General features: G+C 32.3%; 1 protein-coding gene across 4 annotated transcripts in view; it reads right to left on the bottom strand.

The window, feature by feature from the left end:
• Positions 1–12,167, bottom strand: part of Prp4k (Pre-mRNA processing factor 4 kinase) — a 94,476-nt gene extending 82,309 nt beyond the window's left edge. For 3 of the 4 annotated variants that reach the window (XR_004757223.2, XR_004757222.2, XM_035352900.2), the window contains exon 1: positions 12,017–12,167. Coding sequence is in view for 1 of the 4 variants with exons in the window: in XM_035352900.2 (XP_035208791.2) it covers positions 12,017–12,057 (41 nt within the window). In the remaining 3 variants the exon portion in view is untranslated. The remainder of the gene's footprint in view (positions 1–12,016) is intronic. The other variant, XR_015043517.1, reaches the window with a different exon arrangement.
• Between the last annotated feature and the right edge of the window lie 6,557 nt (positions 12,168–18,724).

Below are 18,724 nucleotides of genomic sequence, written 5' to 3' on the forward strand. Positions count from 1 at the left end.
AATTATGAAATATTACAGCTTCTACTAAACTGACATAAACAAGGATTTAAACACACTGATTTAAAGAAGAAAGACTTAATTTCTTTTTACAGATGGTGAAATGTGTGTTTACAGTACTCATAAAAACTCTCCTTGAAATGCACAATAAGATAGAATAATTTTTCGTAGTCTATTTACCAAATTTAATGTTAGCAGTTTTCAACAGAATGAATGAAAAATTATTCAGCTGATTTCTGAAAATACTTTAGATATTTTAGTTTCATAAAAATTTATACTACACTATATTTTATAATATGCTTACATTTAAGTGTAAAGAACGTTTAGTTCTCTTAAGTAATTCTATTTTAATATACTTTTTCTGTAATTAATTGTTTGAAAACTGAAATTTGTTTGATTAAATCAGTAAGAAGTCTTTGAGACTGAAAGACATGGTTTACTTGCAAAAATTTGATAGCATGACTTACAGGTTAAGATTTGTTTGCTATTTATACGGGAGTCTGTATAAGGAAATATAAATTTTTAATTCTTATTATGCAGGCTAATTCAAAAGATCATTAACACTTTTGCTGCTGGTCATGTGAAGTTATGTTGACAGTTGATACTGTGTCATAGAAATAGATTGTACACACATGCTAACTTACTTATTAAAAAAAATATGTTTTAAAAGAGGTAATAAAAGGTTATTATTTGTACCACATTGACTGCTAAACCTTTAAGCATAGACTTTATAACTACGTGCCAGCGCACGATTGGCACTACAGGTAAATTTATTTCTGCGATGTTGCGCTACACGCTGGTGCATTTAAAAATGAATCAAAATAAGTAACAATATGCCCTTTTTTGTATTGTTACAGATTTTGTACTTAGTTTGCTATTTTTAGTGGAATTAAAATTGTTTTATATCCCCATGCAATGCAGCACAAGACTTATTTTATGACAGAGCTATGCCGGAGAAGTAAAAATATAGGAGCACGCGCATTTAACATTTAATAAATAGATATCCCGTAATTGTACTCTATTGCTTTCCAAAAACCATGAGAAATTATCATTAATCTGCATAGTCTCGTGACTGATTAAAAAGAACAATTAAGGCAATTACTGGCAGCCTTTGCTGCATTCAAAGGAAAGGCAAAAGCTGGTCAAGAATCCGTTAAAGTAGAAATGAAAGCCGTCCAAGAAGGGTGGAAGCGGGTCAAGAATCTGTTCAGGAAGAGATGAAAGTAGGTCAAGAAGAAATGAAAAAGGAAATTAGTTCCATAATAGAAAACAAATTTGAGATTATGGAAGGCCGAATAGACACGGTTGAAAATTAAGTTGGAGAAACTGAAGGAAGAGTTTGATAAAAGAACAAATAGAAGAAAGATTTCTGCTGTGAAACAACAAATTGAAGACAGGGTTACTGTGGTCCCCAAAGAAGTTGATACATTGAAGGAATTCGTAGCGACGGCAGGGAGCAACTCCGAGGGTTTTAACACTAGAATTTTGGAAGAAGTCATTTTGACACCTAGCGAACTTTTATATCTGACAGCTCCTTTTTTTTCGCAAATATCTTAACCTTTTCTTGACTTTTCCTAAACCATTGTGATTTACGAAATAGTAAAGATTCAAGAAAATCGTATTTTTATTTTAGCCCTAAAAATGATTATACCTAGAAATACGGCAGGTGTCACTTTGACCCATTTGAGAGAAAAGAAATGTGAATACATTCCATTGTATTATTTGAACACTGTTACTTCTGTAAACTATTTTTATTTGCACCTGCTAAACAAAATACAAAAAAAAAAAAAAAAAAAAAAAAAAGGAGAGAATATGGCGGGTCTGCATAGTTTCACATCTGCCAGTCACACGACTTGAAATATGTGCAATACTTGGAAACAGAGAAACAGAACAGAACAGGAAAGAAAACAGAGAAAAGAAATTATTATGAGCTGAACGTTTGTAGATATTTTGTTTATTACTCATAACAAGTTTTAGTGGAAAATTTTATTTTATTTACACGAATTTATTATAGAGACATACTAATGGTGCGTAGAAAAGGACTAATGCATGAAGAAATCGTGAAACCGATGCAAGAGCTATCTGATGCCGATTCCTGTTCTGAAATCGAAAATAATTCTACAGATAAAAATGGAGATGAAACATCTTGTGATTCTGAATTTATTATAGTACAAATGGATTTGTTTCTATGAGTTCAAATTCTGCTGTACCTAAGAATGCCAAAGCGGGAACTAGTAAACACTCAAAAGGGAATATGAAATTCAATGCAATTCAGACTAACACTTGTAAAGAAATTGTTAGTGATGGAACTGTATGGAAAATAGAAAATACTTCAAATACTTTTGGTTGGCAACCCTTGCAAAATATCTTGCGAGAAAATGGAGGACCGACATCCTATGCTAAACATCCCATTTGTTCTGGTAAAGCTCTTAGTGCGTGGAAGTTAATAATAAATGAAAAAATTTACGCGTCATAAAGGAGCGTACTGATGCTGAAGCCAAGTACAAACTTCATAATGATTCTTTCACTATTTTATTAGCAGAACTGGAAGTATTCATAGCATTGTTGTACGTAATGGGGGCATTAACCGCCAAGAGCTTACCAATTCTTAGTTTATGGTCTAAGACTTGGTGACCTTCTTCATGAAACTATGAGTAGAGATAGGTTTCTGGAAATTATAAAATTTCTTCGTTTTGATAATAAACTAACAAGGTCTTCACGCTTGCAGTGTGATAAATTTGCACTAATATCCGAGGTATGGACTACTTTTATAGAAAACTGTAAGCTTTGCTACAAACCAAACGAAAAACATTACGATTGATGAACAGTTATTCCCTACAAAAACAAGATGCCGTTTTTTTGCAGTATATGCCTAAGAAGCCTGATAAATTTGGAATAAAATTTTGGCTAGCAGTAGACATTGTGATAAAATACTTATTAAAAGGATTTCCAGATTTAGGAAAAGATGAAATGAGACCAAGTGATCAAAGTTTAGGAGAGAATGTAGTAAATCGTTTAGTTGATCCTTACAAAAATACTGGCCAAAATATAACTACAGATAGTTTCTTTACATCAGTAAAACTTGCGAAATCCCTAAAATCAAAAGGATTGAGTCATGTTGGAACAGTAAATGGTGCAAAAAGAGAAATTCCCTCTATTTTCAAAAATGTAAGAAACGAACTTTTTTTCTTAAGTTGTGATGAAATACGACTATATAACACTTCTATCAAGGTAAAACGAACAAAAACGTAATTTTGTGAAGTACACTCCATTCATCAGTTGAATTTGAATCTAATGAAAAGAAGGTTCCAGATGTAATATAGTTTCACAATTCTACAAAATTCAGGGTAGATGTTTTAGATCAAATGGGAAGAAAGTACTCCGTGAAAGCAACATCCCGAAGTTGGCCAATACATGTATTCTACAATATTTTGGGCATAAATGTGTGGATTCTGTAAGTTGAGTTTGGCAGGAGAACTAAGAGAAGAATATATATATAGTAAAAACAAATTTGTTTTCTCTTCAAGAAGCTTTGCGGATGGACAAGATTCAACAGAATCGGGGGGGGGGAAGAGGGGGGAGAGAGAAATGTCAAGTAAGGAAATGCAAAGGTATGCAAAACTTCTAATATTTGCGACAACTGTAATAAATATGTATGCGGATATTGTACAAAAAATCAGAAAGATAAGCATGTGTGCTAATTGCTGCGCTGACTAATATATTACCTGTAAATAAAATATTTCTATGTACTCTTTATAGCAAAAAGTTTCTTTAAAAAACTTTAATATTTGGATTTTTAGAAAAATTTGTGTAAATATTTATACATTTTATTTTCTATGTTTCTGAAATGTAAGCTATCGAAAAAGGAAAAAAAAAATTTGCATTATCTGATGGAAATATTTAAATGCTTGTTCATTATTTGACTACATACATGCAAAGTCTCTACATTCTTTAAAATAAATTGTAGTTGTCATAATTTGCGTTAATTTCTTTTTTATAAATATATTATATCATATAGAGAAATATGCAGATATCTTATCGTCCCTTTCTGATGCTATTCATATACAATGGGAAGACCTTCTGGGAAGTATACAAGATGCAGTTTTCTATAGTGGCGGAAGCAAATGGAGGGGATTCCCAAGCTAAAGCCTGTCACTTCTACGAGAGCAGATGCAGCAGATATCCTTCAGATTCTTCCTGAAAATGAAAGGTTAGATTTCTCTGGTCTTTTGTTTTCGGCACTTTTGTCTGCCACATTGGAGCTGCGCTTTGGGAAGAAATTTTTAAAAAACTACAAACTACAGCAGGCTTCAATTATCAACAGAAGCCCACGGAAATGCACCAGGAACTTGACACAGATGTAAAAAGGCTATCTTATCTTGCCCTTTCAGAATGCTCGACAGAAACAAGGAAAATCCTATCTCTGCAATACTTCATCGACAGCATCCGGGATCCTGAAATAAAGAAAGTTCTATGAATGGCAGATTTTAAAAGCGCTCTAGTGTATGCCATGAAATACGAGGCAGCCCAGCAAGCAACTCATAGAGATCGCCACCCAGTCAGAACTGCTCAGGTCCAGGAGCCAGGGGTTCAAGTCACTTCATCTAGATGATATAACCAGAGAACTCAATGCCTTGAGACGAAATATTAATGACAAGAAACCAACCCTAAAGTGCTGGAACTGCAGTGCAGAAGGGCACATTCAAAGAAAACTGCATAACACCCCAGGGTACAAAGTTAAGACTGTGCCTATCAAGAAAATGAGAAACTAATTAGTGGCCATCTCATGGAGCGAAGGTTGCCAGATACTAAAAAGCCCAGTTTAAGGTGCTTCAGATTTCTGCAGTGAGTGACAGTAGTAATGCACTTTTTATTATGGGACATATTAATGGAGTTCCCTGCAATATGATGATAGATACAGCAGCCAACATTACCATCATCCGGAAAGTTTTGCCTCAACAAATGGAAAGCAAACAACTGGATGCCATCCTGTGTTATCCTCCAGATTGTGTCGGGTGACAGAATCGACATAGATGGGAATTTAAGGCCTCATTCTACTGAAACATTTAGTGATCATTAGTCGAGATACATCATCAGTTGCGACTGATTTTGCTGTTTTGGTATTCAATTGAAACAGCTTGCGATCCATAGTGCTCGTAGCGATCACTCTGAACCCACCATTTCACGGCGAAAAACGATCGAATCAATATGTCGGCTGTGTTGTTTTTCTTTCATAAAGACAGAATTCAACTGTGCTAAGGAAAATGCTTTAGATCTACTGGGTGCACAGCAATTTATATCAAAGTACAGGATGTATATGGATCCTAGTAAGGGGAGTCGATTCATCATCTGTGTTGTATCCGAATGAAGGGCACTTGTTGCTAGTGGACATCGATTTATCGTTGATGGACTGCGACCTAATTCCGAGAAATATGGGTGGATGCACTGCATCAAATTATTCATATCGTTCCAGAAATAACTTCAGCATGTTCTGTTTCCTGAGAAATGAAGAAATATGAAGAAAATGTGTAATTAATTCTTGTCCATTGGAATGGATTCCGAGCACAGGACAATGTGCTTTTGAAGTACGTTCAGCTTCGCATGTTTTCATAATTATTAGAAAAATAGGTGTTCATGTTTCAGCAAAATGCATATTTTCATTTACGTATTGCTAATTAATGACAAATTGATTTATATGTAGAAAATGAATTGCAGTTTTATTGTTATTATCGCGAATGGTAAAGTTTAAAGAGGGTTGCCACTCAAACAGGAGAATGAAATTCCCTGACTTTTCCAGGTTTTCCAGGTATGTTTCGAGTAAATTCCAGTCTATCCACGTAATGTACGTTGGCTGTGCTAAGAGGTAAATTAATTATGGTATTACTTGTACCGTGTAGCAAATTCACTTAATTATTCAATAAATCCCAGAGGACATTTATTCTTAATTATTCTTGGTACACTTTGTTTGATAATTTTGTTTACTTTTCCGCTTAAAAAACTTAATAAAATTTAAGATATATACATTGGATAACAACTGTATGTTTTATTTAATTATTACTCATGATCATCCCCAGTTCAACACGAGGCTAATCCGGTTCTTATAAATCACAACGCAATGCTAAAAGTTAGGTTAGATTTTAGGTAAATTTAATTTGTGTGAGGTGTATTCTTAAAAGGCACCTTAACACTTGAAAATACAAATATAATTATAATAGGAGTTGTTTTCTCCACTGAAGATTGAGATTAGAATCTGCCCAATCTGGAATAAAATAAGGCTTTTCTTGCAGACATTCTGCAGCTAAACGAAAGAAAGAAATCTATTTAATGATATTTTTTTTACTAAATTGAGGTATTTTATATTTATTTTGCAGCAAACATAAGGAAAAAATATGTGCATTAAATTTCGTGATGTCATCATACTGCTAGAATTAATTTCAGCATAATGGAAAAGTAATAATATCTCTGCTTATTTCTAACAGCAGGATTAATTTGATAACATCTGATCCTGATGGTCCACTCCTTCCATTTTGTTGTTGCAATCTTTTACAATTATTGGTTTTTTTACAGTTCTTTTCTGTGTTTCAACATCAATCATAGTTATTATGGACTGTACTCATCAAACATATATCCTTCTTGTCTTTCCAATTCACAACCTCATTTTTTCTCTTTTTCTGTTAAGTAGATGTTGAAGATCTCTCACTGTCTTCTATCTTATGTAAAATGGCGTGAATATTCATAAAAACACGGAGGGGGGGATTCAATTAGAAATAGAATGCCTGATTAGTACTGCTCTCTAGGAGGTATTAGAACAAATAAAAATAAAAACTCAAACAAGTAAACATTTAGAAACCATTTTAAATGTTTAAAATGTAGAAGAATGCTTGAAGCGCGTTACGGCCGCCCTGCAAAAGTTTCACTTGAACGTGCTAGACGCATTACGGATGACAATGAGGTAATTTGCATAACCTATTTTCATATTTAATTGTCATTTTTATGTTTTACTCTTCTATTTTATCAAATAACTATAAAAGGTATGTTTCTAATTAAATATCCTTCCTTTCATTGCAGTGTTATGTACCATAATGTGATGTGTGTTGGCACTTATTATATAGTTATGAACATTATTCATTATAGAGTTTTAGGCATTTATTATACAATTTAATTTGTACTATTATGTATTATATAATTTTCCTTTTAGAATATATTACATTGTATTTTTTGAGTTGTTAATAGACCTATAGTGTACATTTTTCTTTTCTTTTGCTTTAAAACATCTTATGAATCGCTTTTTTTTTTTTTTTTTTTCCAGCATGCATGTAAACTTACCGTATTTGATGGCATATGAGACACTTTTTTTTTCCTAAATTTGGTCTCAGAAAAGTTACCTGCATCTTATACGTGAAGGACACAGGTTAACTTTCAATACTGAATGCTATTTTTAGCCCGGATAAAGGTCTAGACACATAACTTTTTCTACATGTGTGTGGCCTTCTAAATAAGGGTGAGTCTTATATGCCATCAAATACGGTACTTAACCTATATTTTTTACTTGTGAATTTATGTGAATGGAATGTGTCTTTTAAGTTAGCTATTTTCATAAAAGGAATTAAAATAAAATGATACCCCTAGAAGACTTTTTATCAATGCTGTAGTGTCGGAGCCAGGCAGATTTTGGGGTAAAAGGAGTCGCTAAAAACAGGTCGACTCTGACTCCAGTTTTTGTTGGACAGTTTGAATTTAAAATGAAAGTAATTGAAAAAAATTAATGACAAGCTGAGTTATTATTTCTATTTATAAGTGATATACATTAATAAATAGTTATTTTCTATTTTGTTGACATATTAATAAATATAAGGGAGGAGGATAGATTAGATGTTTGCCATAAGTGATTAAACTGATTCATTTAGTTAGAAATTTCACTGTTAAATTTAAGTAAGTAGCAATAGCAGCAAGAATTCCCAAAATCGATGCCATTCTTAGGAAGCGAGCAGGAAAAGGAGCAATTATTGATCAAGCAACACAATGCAGAAGTACATATTTGATGATAAAAAGGTTGTTAGAATTATTAACTTTTTAGAAGATGTAGATAACCCTAATGTTTCACTAACAGACAGACAGTCGAATGATCTTGCAGAATTGGAAACTCTTCTTTCTACACAGTATAGCTCAAAAAAGTTGCAATCTGAAGAATTGACAGCAGACAAGAATGGAAGAATGTGATGTTTGTTCTTTCTGAAATTGAAGGTTTATTGCAGAAGGAATTTCTTCAATGAAGAAAAAAGAAACTAGTTTGCTAGACAATGAAATCTTGCTGGGTTCAATATATGTAAATCCAAAACACTGAATTTTTTTGGGCGACGAACAAATTAAAATGGAGAGGCAAGCCATCCATGAACTTTAAAGAATGAAATTATTCTCGTGGAGAATTCGAATCAGGACAGTTAAACTGCAGACATTGCAATTGAGTCTTTATTTTCCTCTTCCAGTGATGAATTAGATTTTGAGAAATATTTTTGGATAATATTGAAAAGGCTAAGGCAAAGCAAATGACAATAAAGAACCATGAGCCTTTAGATATAAAAATAGAAAAAAACAAACAAGATTTTTACATGGCCTTTGAAGCAATAGAGAAATATGATTGCGCTTGCAAGAAACCTCTTTTAGAACTTATAAAATATCTACCCTGAAAATTTAAAAGAAGTAGCTATAACAGTAGTGGATCTTCCTCCTACTCAAGTTAGTGTGGAAAGACTATTCTCAGCTCTGAAGTTTATCAAATCGGATCTATGGCCTTTCAACAAAGAAGATCTTGCCGAAGCTATACTGTTTCTTAGAAATAACTAATGCCAATTTTTCCATTTCATAATAAATGCTAATTAATATAAATAATTTGCTATGCTATCAATTAACCCATGTGTATATGTTTACACACATATATGAGGGAGTCAGAGCTGGTCATTTTCTCTACCGACTCCACAGCCCTGCTTTTCATAGATACAACTTTGAAACAGTAGCGCTGAAAAGCCAAAGAGGTTACATCAAAAATGAACTACAACCCTAAAGAACAGTTACAAGGAGTCAGCCTCCATATCTATCATTGGTTATTTCGAAAACAACCGAACTTCCGACCCCATGATAAACAGCATCACACATCAAGTAACCTCTGGCAACCCCTACGAGTTCGACGACTGGTAGGGAAGCATTTCAACTGAATATGAAAATTCCCTTGTTTTCAAGTGATCGCTAATGCTGGACGTAACAATGGCTGTTTCAATTGACTGAGGCCTTTAAACGAGAACATCACGTTTGGAAGTGCCGCCTACGATCACACAGCATATGTAGCAGATATTAATCATGTGTATATGTTTACATATATCCTTGGATTCCCAGATCGGACTTTTTAAGGAAATGCAATTTTCCCTTGGACTTCAGTTTATGTTGTAGCTGTTATAATGTTTATTATTGCATTGATGCCTTACTTTTAAGTTTGGCTTCCTGTACAGGGACTGTACTGCCCAGGACATGCAGTCCTTGGGAAGGGGGCAGTGTTACGTATTTTGTATGCCATTTTTAGTGGAATTATAATTAAAATTGTTTTATATTCGCGTGCAATGCAGTACAAGACTTATTTTAAGATAAAGCTACGCTGGAAAAGCAAAAATACAGGAGCATGTACATTTAACATTTAATAAATAGATATCTTGTAATTGTACTCTTTTGCTTTCCAAAAACCTTGAGAAATTCTGAGAAGCTTCTCAATTTAATTTAAGATAGCATATTATTGCAAAATATACATTTATTATATATGTATGCTATTCGCTTATGATCTTTGCATGAAATGAAACTATTTTCATTTCAAACCACATACATTTAAGGCTAGTTTCTAGCCCTTGATCCACACCAATATCAGCATACATATTCAAAACGTAATGCTGAATTAACTTCATAATAAACGACAAGACATTTAAGCACCAGAGCGTGAGAGGCACCCAAGACCATGACTGGCTTTTCAGCAATAACGCCAATCATGCACCAGTGCATGATCAGAAGTGAATGTGTTAAACGAATGTGTTAAACTTTAACATCAGAAATATTTTTTAAAAAAACGTTTTTACATAAGAGCATGGACCTTCAGTAACTTAACCATTCAAATTAACAGTTAATTTCAAACAAATCACTAGTGTCACCCAACCAATAAAATAGCTAAATTACAAATATGTTAATAATGCATATAATCGTTCAACAGCTTCAAAATATCAGCGTTGCCACATTTAGCACATTATAACCATCCCCCCCCCAAAAAAAACTCTCCAAGTAGTAGGCTAAAACACATTTGAGCCGTTCTGATGAGTTAATACATAAGTCTGCCAAAAAATATTTATGTGGCACCCCCCCAGTAACCCAGTAATCAGGTGGCAACTTATGGTATGAGCACAGCATTCCTCCAATAGCTTTCCAGTTCTCCAGACATTTTTGTCAGTTATCCCTCCTATATAAATTTCAGCAATTTAAGTATAAGGGTGAACTGCATACCGCAGTTTTCATTATCTTTGCCTAAATCTCACTTAATTTTCAGCACACACAATATATACTATGGTTTACTTAAAGGGTACCCCCCTCATCTGGGATTAATATAGGACCCTACTTATTTTAGCGACGAGTCTGCAATTCTCTGATTTTTTTTCTTTTTGTTTCAGCAGAAACAGATTGCTACGTGCATGGGGAGCAGAACAGTGCTAAAAAAAATAAGGGTAAAATCCTAGTATACGGTGCAGTCTTGGCGCGACTTTGAAAATTAACACCAAAAATGATCCAAAGAACGTCTATATATATACTATACACACATAGTATATATGCTATATAAATGGTATATACTATATTTAACTACATATTTTCTTTGAATGACCCATTAACTACTCATCGTATATGTCCCGTTTTTTAGTGCACCGGATACTAGGATTAAACCAAAATAAGGTGTGCATGCATCCTATGGAAAAAGATGGCTGTAAACAAATAGGTGCCATTGGATGCATCACTGATTAGTTTGGTTTATTTTGATTATAGGGAAGAACTCACGGGCCATCTGCCTCGGAGAGGGCTTTTTAGGGACGTGTCACTAAAATACACATAAAGATACCCATACAAACATTTCTCTCTCTGGAAAGTCATCAATGAGTTTGACTCTTTTTGGTGGGTGGGGTGAAGATAATTAGAAGCACTTTTAATTTGTTTACTGCAAAACAATGTTATTCCCCTTAAAGCCTCCAGTAAAGCAGTTAATAAAATACACATTCGCACAAAGCAACAAAAAACTGCGACAGTATTTAATTTTTGCATCAAAATTACTGGCATGAATAATCTACACCCAAACCCAGTTTACAGTGAGTAAACAAACTTACATTAAGGATTTGTATTATAACCTTTAAAATTGGAAATAATTTCTAAGAATACTGGTGAAATCATCATAAAAGCGTTTAGAAACTGAATACATATATCCTAATAAAAATCAAGTAATATTTGATTTCTGAATTCGAAAATTTAAAAAAAAAAAAAAAAAAATACACTTTCATTTTCTGTTTTAATAATCTCTAACATGTTTATTTACCAAATTTAACATAATTACGTGAACAATTCCCTAAAATTTTACCACAGTTGTATGCCTCCTTCCCCGCAAATGACATGATTACTTACACAAATATTTACTAGTTTTAGTAGATACGAATTACATTGCTTGAATATCTCTTAACTACAAGTTAACAGACAAAATAAATAAATGCGGCCCTTCATCCTTTTATATTACTCATGCAAGAGAGCATAAGATAATAATAATGTGATAGACAATATGTAAAAAATAAAAATAGTTTTATTAATACTGATATCACAAATTTTATACACTTATTACACAATAACATGATTCAACAAATTTACTTCACTTACCTTTCCGATATACACAAATTTAAAGTGTAACACTGTAATCAATGTAAAGAATAAAGTTGGTAAAAATAAATCAAATACAAACCTTAAAATAAATTTACCGTTTCGTAGCATAGCGTCCGACATTTTTTTTTCTGTTTCCACTCTTCAAGCCAAGTATTCTAACCTCCTTGCTTCAAGCTCATAATAGAATATTGAGTTGAGTAAATTTACTTCTGCAAATAATTATCACATTTGTGTAATCTTTCCTTAAAATAAAAAAAAAATAATAAAATAAAATAAAAAAAAAAACCTTTTGAACAAAATGCCGAGCATAAATGCCGTTTGGAAATAAACTGGAACATCCACCAAGATCACTGAATACTGAGAGCTCGACCCGGGTGCGTATTTCCAAACCCTACCCCACTTTTCGAATTTTTGACGTCACGGAAATATCGACTAGTTTCACCTGGCAAGACGCCTACCCCACTTTTGACTACTACGGCGCGCTTTCGAAAGAATTGTGCTGCTGAATAGTGTGTTTAGGTGCTAATTGTGAGATTTTCGCAATTTAAATTATTATGAGGTGGAATTTACACAAAATCTTTAGTGAATGGTTATTGTTTATCGCCGTAGTGTATTTGAGAAAAGAGGAGAATAATTCACTGCTGATGTATACATTAACAGTATGAAAAATTTGGAAGGTGACACTCTGCAATAAATGTGCTGCATTTCATCACAAAATTCAGCGATGCCAGTAAAACAAACGAAAGTGTTCGAAAAACTTATCCACATCTGAAGCCACTATACAAAAATTGTATGTGTGCCAATACAGCAATTAAAAAAAAAAAAAAAAAAAAAATTGCAGAAAACTTCAGGTCAAGGAATAAGAAAGAATTGCAGTGCCTCTATGTGCTTAAAAACTACGAAGCATTCTGCAGACTTTCGTGCCAAAATCAAGGTTGACAAATAGATTAATACATTTTATTGTTTCTTTTAGTGTATATATTTCAAAATTATTAAAATAACTTGAACAGTTGTTTAATTGCTTAAAACAGCAGTAAAGTTCATTTATAAAGATATACAAGGAACTTCATAATTCATTGCTTTGGTGAACAACTGAAATTTACTAAATTACCTAACTTTATAATATTAAATATCTTCATAACTGTAGTATTATGCTCTGTTTTATAAAAGCTTAACTACTTTATTCATTTGTTATACATTAAAATATTTTCTGATTTATTTACTAAATGTGTAATCAATTATCAGGATTACTAAATGTATTAAGAATTTCCATACATGCTTGTGCAGTGTGAATGCATGTTTATGTAATGAACTTTGATTTTCATGAACGAAAAAGAAATACAATCTCCGAATAAGTACTTTTTTATTTTCCAGTTCCTGTGTTTAGCTGTAAAAGTAAATTCACTTCAAGTATGTGTCTGTGCAATTGTGACGATGTAAATACTGAAATGTATGTATAGTAAAAACTCCAAAAAAAAAAAAAAATATTCGGAAAGCTCTTGAAATTTTGGATAGCCGAGCATATAAAAAATGAAATATTGTAATAAGTGAAGGGAAGAATAAACAGGGTTGCCACGCTACCTGGAGAACCGGGAAAAGTCAGGGAATTTGAAAATTGACCAAAATATTCAAGGAAAAGTCAGGGAATTTAAGTATTTTTGTCAAAATCTGGAAAAGTCAGGGAAGTTCATACAACGATCCAGCCAAAAAAAGCGATTTTTGCGCCGACGTCGGAAGAGGTAACTTTTTTGGCGAATTACGTATCACGTGAGTGTCATTCGGGTAGCTGGCATAGAGCCAATTTTCGCAGCTCCAATTTGATTGTCTTTTAGAAAGGCAAAGCAACTTTTGGTTTCCAATATTCTCGAGAATCGCATGTGCAGTGCATGAACTAAAGAAAGTACCTGTTCTCGTATAAAACAAATTGGGTTTAATCCTAGTATACGGTACCATGGAGGTTAGAATCAAAGAATATGTATTGTAAAGAAGGAAAACCTCTCTGCAACAGACGTGGCTGTGGCTCCGTTCCATCATAGAGGGAAAACAGCTGTGCATGTCTGATATATCTGTTGCCAAAGCTCGAAACCGGTGTCAAAGTTCGAAGGTCACATTATCAAGAGTTCATAAAATGAATATCGTTTAAAATTTCTTTAACCACTTGCGCTAAAAAGGCTTTTGTCTCAAACCGCGAGCGACGTGAACACGTCGATAAGCATTTATCGCAAAAATGAAAATAACGTGGTGCACACGTCGCCTAACAACGAGATTGTTTATTTCTCGAGTTACAGCTCTGAATTGCACTCGCAGATGCGGAGCGGCGTAAATGAGACACTTTACCGCTTGTTATATTGTAGCGCACGGCACCGCAACCATGAAGTTTAGTCTTAACGCAAGTGGTTAAACTCTAAAGGAAAAGAAAATATTTTTTGGCGCAAGTAAATTAATTCATGGATTAGTTATTTTCAGGGAAAAAAAAAAAAAAACTACGAAAATCCGTTTTTAAAATTATTGCGAAAAATCCAAGAAGAAACGTCCTTTGATAAAACGTTTCTTCGTGGATTTTTCGCAATAATTTAAAAACGGATTTTCGTAGTTTTCTTTTTGTCAAAAAGCGTTTCTTCTTAACACGTGTTTCTCAATTTCCTGTACACATCGCGGAGAGGGAAATTCTGGCCAGGTTCCGTCGCCAAATCCCTTGGCAAATTTTCCCTCCGCATTCTAGCGGCGTAATGGCATTTTACTTGTATGGAACCTTTTCTTCTTTACATAGACGTTCTTTGGTTAGAATAATAATGGGATTTGGCGACATCTTGATGCACAGTAAACGGGTCATTTTGGTCTTGGCGACAATTTTCAAAATCGTGCCAAAGCCTTACCGTATACTAGAATTTTACCGCAAAATCTTTTTAAACCTTTTTTTTTTTTTCTTTTTAATAAATACCTTGCCATTTTTCAGTAAAATAAAAAAATAGTAATCAGTCATCTAGGCTAGCCATGTAATATAACTACATTCGCTAAAATATCGTTGATTATTCTAATTCAATTTTTAAGTAATTATTTTTATGTTATTCATATAATTTAATGTTGCTTCTTCCCTCTAAATTTATTTATTATTAGTAAATAATATTTCCAAATTTCAGGAAATTTTCTCTGGCATAATCCTGAAATTAATTATAGCAGTATGATGACATACCAAATTTAATACAAATTTAATGCACATATTTTTTCCTTATGTATGCTGTGAAATAAATATAAAATACCTCAATTTATTAAAATAGATTTCTTTCTTTCGTTTAGCTGCAGAATGTCTGCAAAAAAAGCCTTATTTTATTCCAGATTGGGAAGATTCTAATCTCAATCTTCAGTGGAGAAAACAACTCCTATTATAATTATATTTGTATTTTCAAGTGTTAAGGTGCCTTTTAAGAATACACCTCACACAAATTAAATTTACCTAAAATCTAACCTAACTTTTAGCATTGCGTTGTGATTTATAAGAACCGGATTAGCCTCGTGTTGAACTGGGGATGATCATGAGTAATAATTAATTAAAACGTACAGTTGTTATCCAATGTATATATCTTAAATTTTATTAAGTTTCTTAAGTGGAAAACTAAACAAAATTATCAAACAAAGTATACCAAGAATAATTAAGAATAAATGTCCTCTGGGATTTATTAAATAATTAAGTGAATTAGCTACATAATACAAGTAATACCATAATTAATTTACCTCTTAGTACAGCCAACGTACATTACGCGGATAGACTGGAATTTTCTTGAAACACACCTGGAAAAGTCGGAATTTCATTCTGTATCAACTTGACTATCAAAAGCCAATATTTAATATTATGCACGATTTTGAAAAAAAATGTATGCTGCTGATCTTTGAAATATGATAACGAGTGATTTTTACAATGGTTGTTATGTGGATTAAGACTGCAAGTTGAGATTTTAAATATGAACAATAGTAATCTGAAAATTTGAAGTAGTAATTTTATATCCAACAATCTCTGCCAAATAACTTCTATGTTTGAAGTAATTAAAAAATATTTTTTAACCACTTATTATTAATTTTATAAAGTACATTCTATAATTTAAATTTTATTTACTTTCATCTATTTTTAATGTTTGCCATTATAAATTTCATACTATGTACTTTTTTAAGATTTCATAGTTGCTAATTAAACTTCCTTTACAATTTATTTAGTTATTCTATACATACATTTATATTTTATGTAAGAAAGGGATTTATGTGCAAAAGATATACAGTGAAAATCATTTAACACAAAACTGAGGGGACTGAAATATTTTTTCGTGTTAAAGAATATTAAAAAGAAAAAAAAAAAAAAAAAAAAAGCATATATTCAACAAAATTAAGCTTATTAGAGTACATTTTATCTACATAGATATGTATATATGCATGTATTTAATAAAAACCAATGAAACAAAAAACATCCACAAGAACTTAATGGAATTTAATACAAAATTTTCAAGTTTTTGAAAAACAAAACATTTATTGAGTTTTGGGAAAATAATCTGATATTTTTCTTTGCATTGTCTTTTTTAGCATCAAATTGTTCAATGTCAAACATTTTGTTATTCATTTCACCATTGGAATGTGCTTCTAAGTAACTGTCCATACTTTTTATGATATTCCTCATTTCGAATGACGTGGGAACACGAACTGCATTCATTTTATTTTCGTCATCAGAATCTGCATCAATGATATCTTTTTAGCTATGAACAAACTCCAAAATAACTTTGTCTGCCATAATTGGGGCTGTACACACATTATCATAAACTACTGCAACGAATTCTTCCGATAGTACAGTAGGACAGTTCATTAATAAACTTTCTCAAACATTTCATTAAGTGTCAGCTCAGTTTCAATATCCTACTTCTCCATTTCTTTCGGCGCCGAAGAATCTGATACTTTTGAGAATTGTGTATAATGAAAATAATTTTCATTCATCCTTGGAGTCGCTGAATTCTATGCAGTGCAACATATAAGCCAAATTCACTAATTTTTACTCACACTGCCATGTAATCATTACTGAATTCCAAAGCTAACTGATGAGAGATGAGATGTTTGTGTGGCGTTTGTAGACGTGGAAGGCGAAAGTACCGTAGATAAACAAAACTGGCTCATGTCACAGGCTATTTCGAGGGTATTTCAAAGCCAAATTAGTCTCTTTTCTACAAAACACGTGAAACCACCTCTCTTTCATTTCACACCCCCGCTTAAATCTCACCAGCGATGCCAGTGTTTTCTGTATTTTGTTCATTTCCAGAAAGGATATCTTTTCATGTTAAGTGTTTTTTGTTTCGTGTTAAGAGAAACAAAATGCATGAAAATACATAGTAGTTTGTCGGGACCGTTGCATTATTTCATGTTAACCGATATTTCGCCTTAAGCGTTTTCACGTTAACGTATTCCACTGTATACAGATGTGTTTGGACTATACAAATAATTTTTTAAAATAATTTATATACAAATAATTTTTTTAATAAATATTTTATATACAAATAATTTTTTAAAAGAAAAATTTATAATCCTTCCAAAACTTTTTGTGCATTATGCTGCTAAAAATTGATCAGTAAATATATAAAGAAAGAAATTTAGAACCAATTTTTCAGAAAGAATAAAAATTGAAATTAAAATTAACTTGATAAAATCATGTTTAGATTAGTAAAATCTTTTTTAAATTGGAAGATGTTTTTAATGATTTTACCTCCCCCCACACCCCATTTTCCTTTGCTACTGCTGTTTGATAAGAGGTTCTAGTGAAGTTTTGTGTTAAAATTATTTTGAACTTTCAAAGATTTTCCACTGCAGGATTTTAATTTTTTCTACATTTTTAAGGGCATGTTTTCTTTCTTTTTTTCTTTTTTAAGATTCTTTTTAGATTAGAAAAATATTTTTAAATCAGAAGATATTTTCAATGATTTTCCTTCACTTTGAGGAGGACTAGAATTTTTTTTGTGAACTTTTAAGATAAAAAATATATTGAAATGGTTCATCAGCTGATTCTGGATACAGAAAAGCAAGGATTTTGTTTCAGAAGGGGAAATATAATTAAATTCGACATACCTCCTCTTGACGATATTATGTTAAAGTTTGTTGGATTCCTCACCTTTCTTGTTCTTTTATACTACTTTTAGGTTTTTCGTGTGATGGTTTATTTTAACATGTTGACTGCTGTGGGGGTCACCGGTGACCTGCACTCGACTTGGCTACAGCGCCGTGGGTGCCACTGGCAACGTAACCAATAGTAAAATACATAATTAAAATAAATATTGATACTGATAAATTTTTAAATAGTACCATTGTTACTATAATGGTTTGAAGAATAATAAATCATAAAAATTTAAATTATAAATCACAAATATGGTCTACAGATGTTTGCAGGTCGCTGGTGACCCCCAGTATGAAGCACAATTATATAACATTTTGTTCTGTAGATAATATTTCAACATAATATATATCGCATAATAAAAATTTCAAGTTGGCGTCATGCGCAAATCACGTAAAATGCATGCGGCAGTCAACGTGTTCATTTTTACATTTTAAATTATTCTTGTTCCACATTTATAGGATTTTATGAAGATCATTTGAACTTCAATTTTTTAGTCTTTGTGAAAAGTTGTTTCTAAATTTCTTTATATACTATATATAAGAACTCCTACACTCCTAGAAAAATCTAATTTATATATTTATTTATCCCAAATTTTCATTTTGAAACATTTTAGTACATGCTTTTCCTCAATATTTTAAAAGTTGATTT

This window comes from Stegodyphus dumicola, chromosome 10, assembly GCF_044657685.1.
Source record: "Stegodyphus dumicola isolate Sdum_Otavi_A_Nest chromosome 10, ASM4465768v1".
NCBI lineage: Eukaryota > Metazoa > Arthropoda > Arachnida > Araneae > Eresidae > Stegodyphus > Stegodyphus dumicola.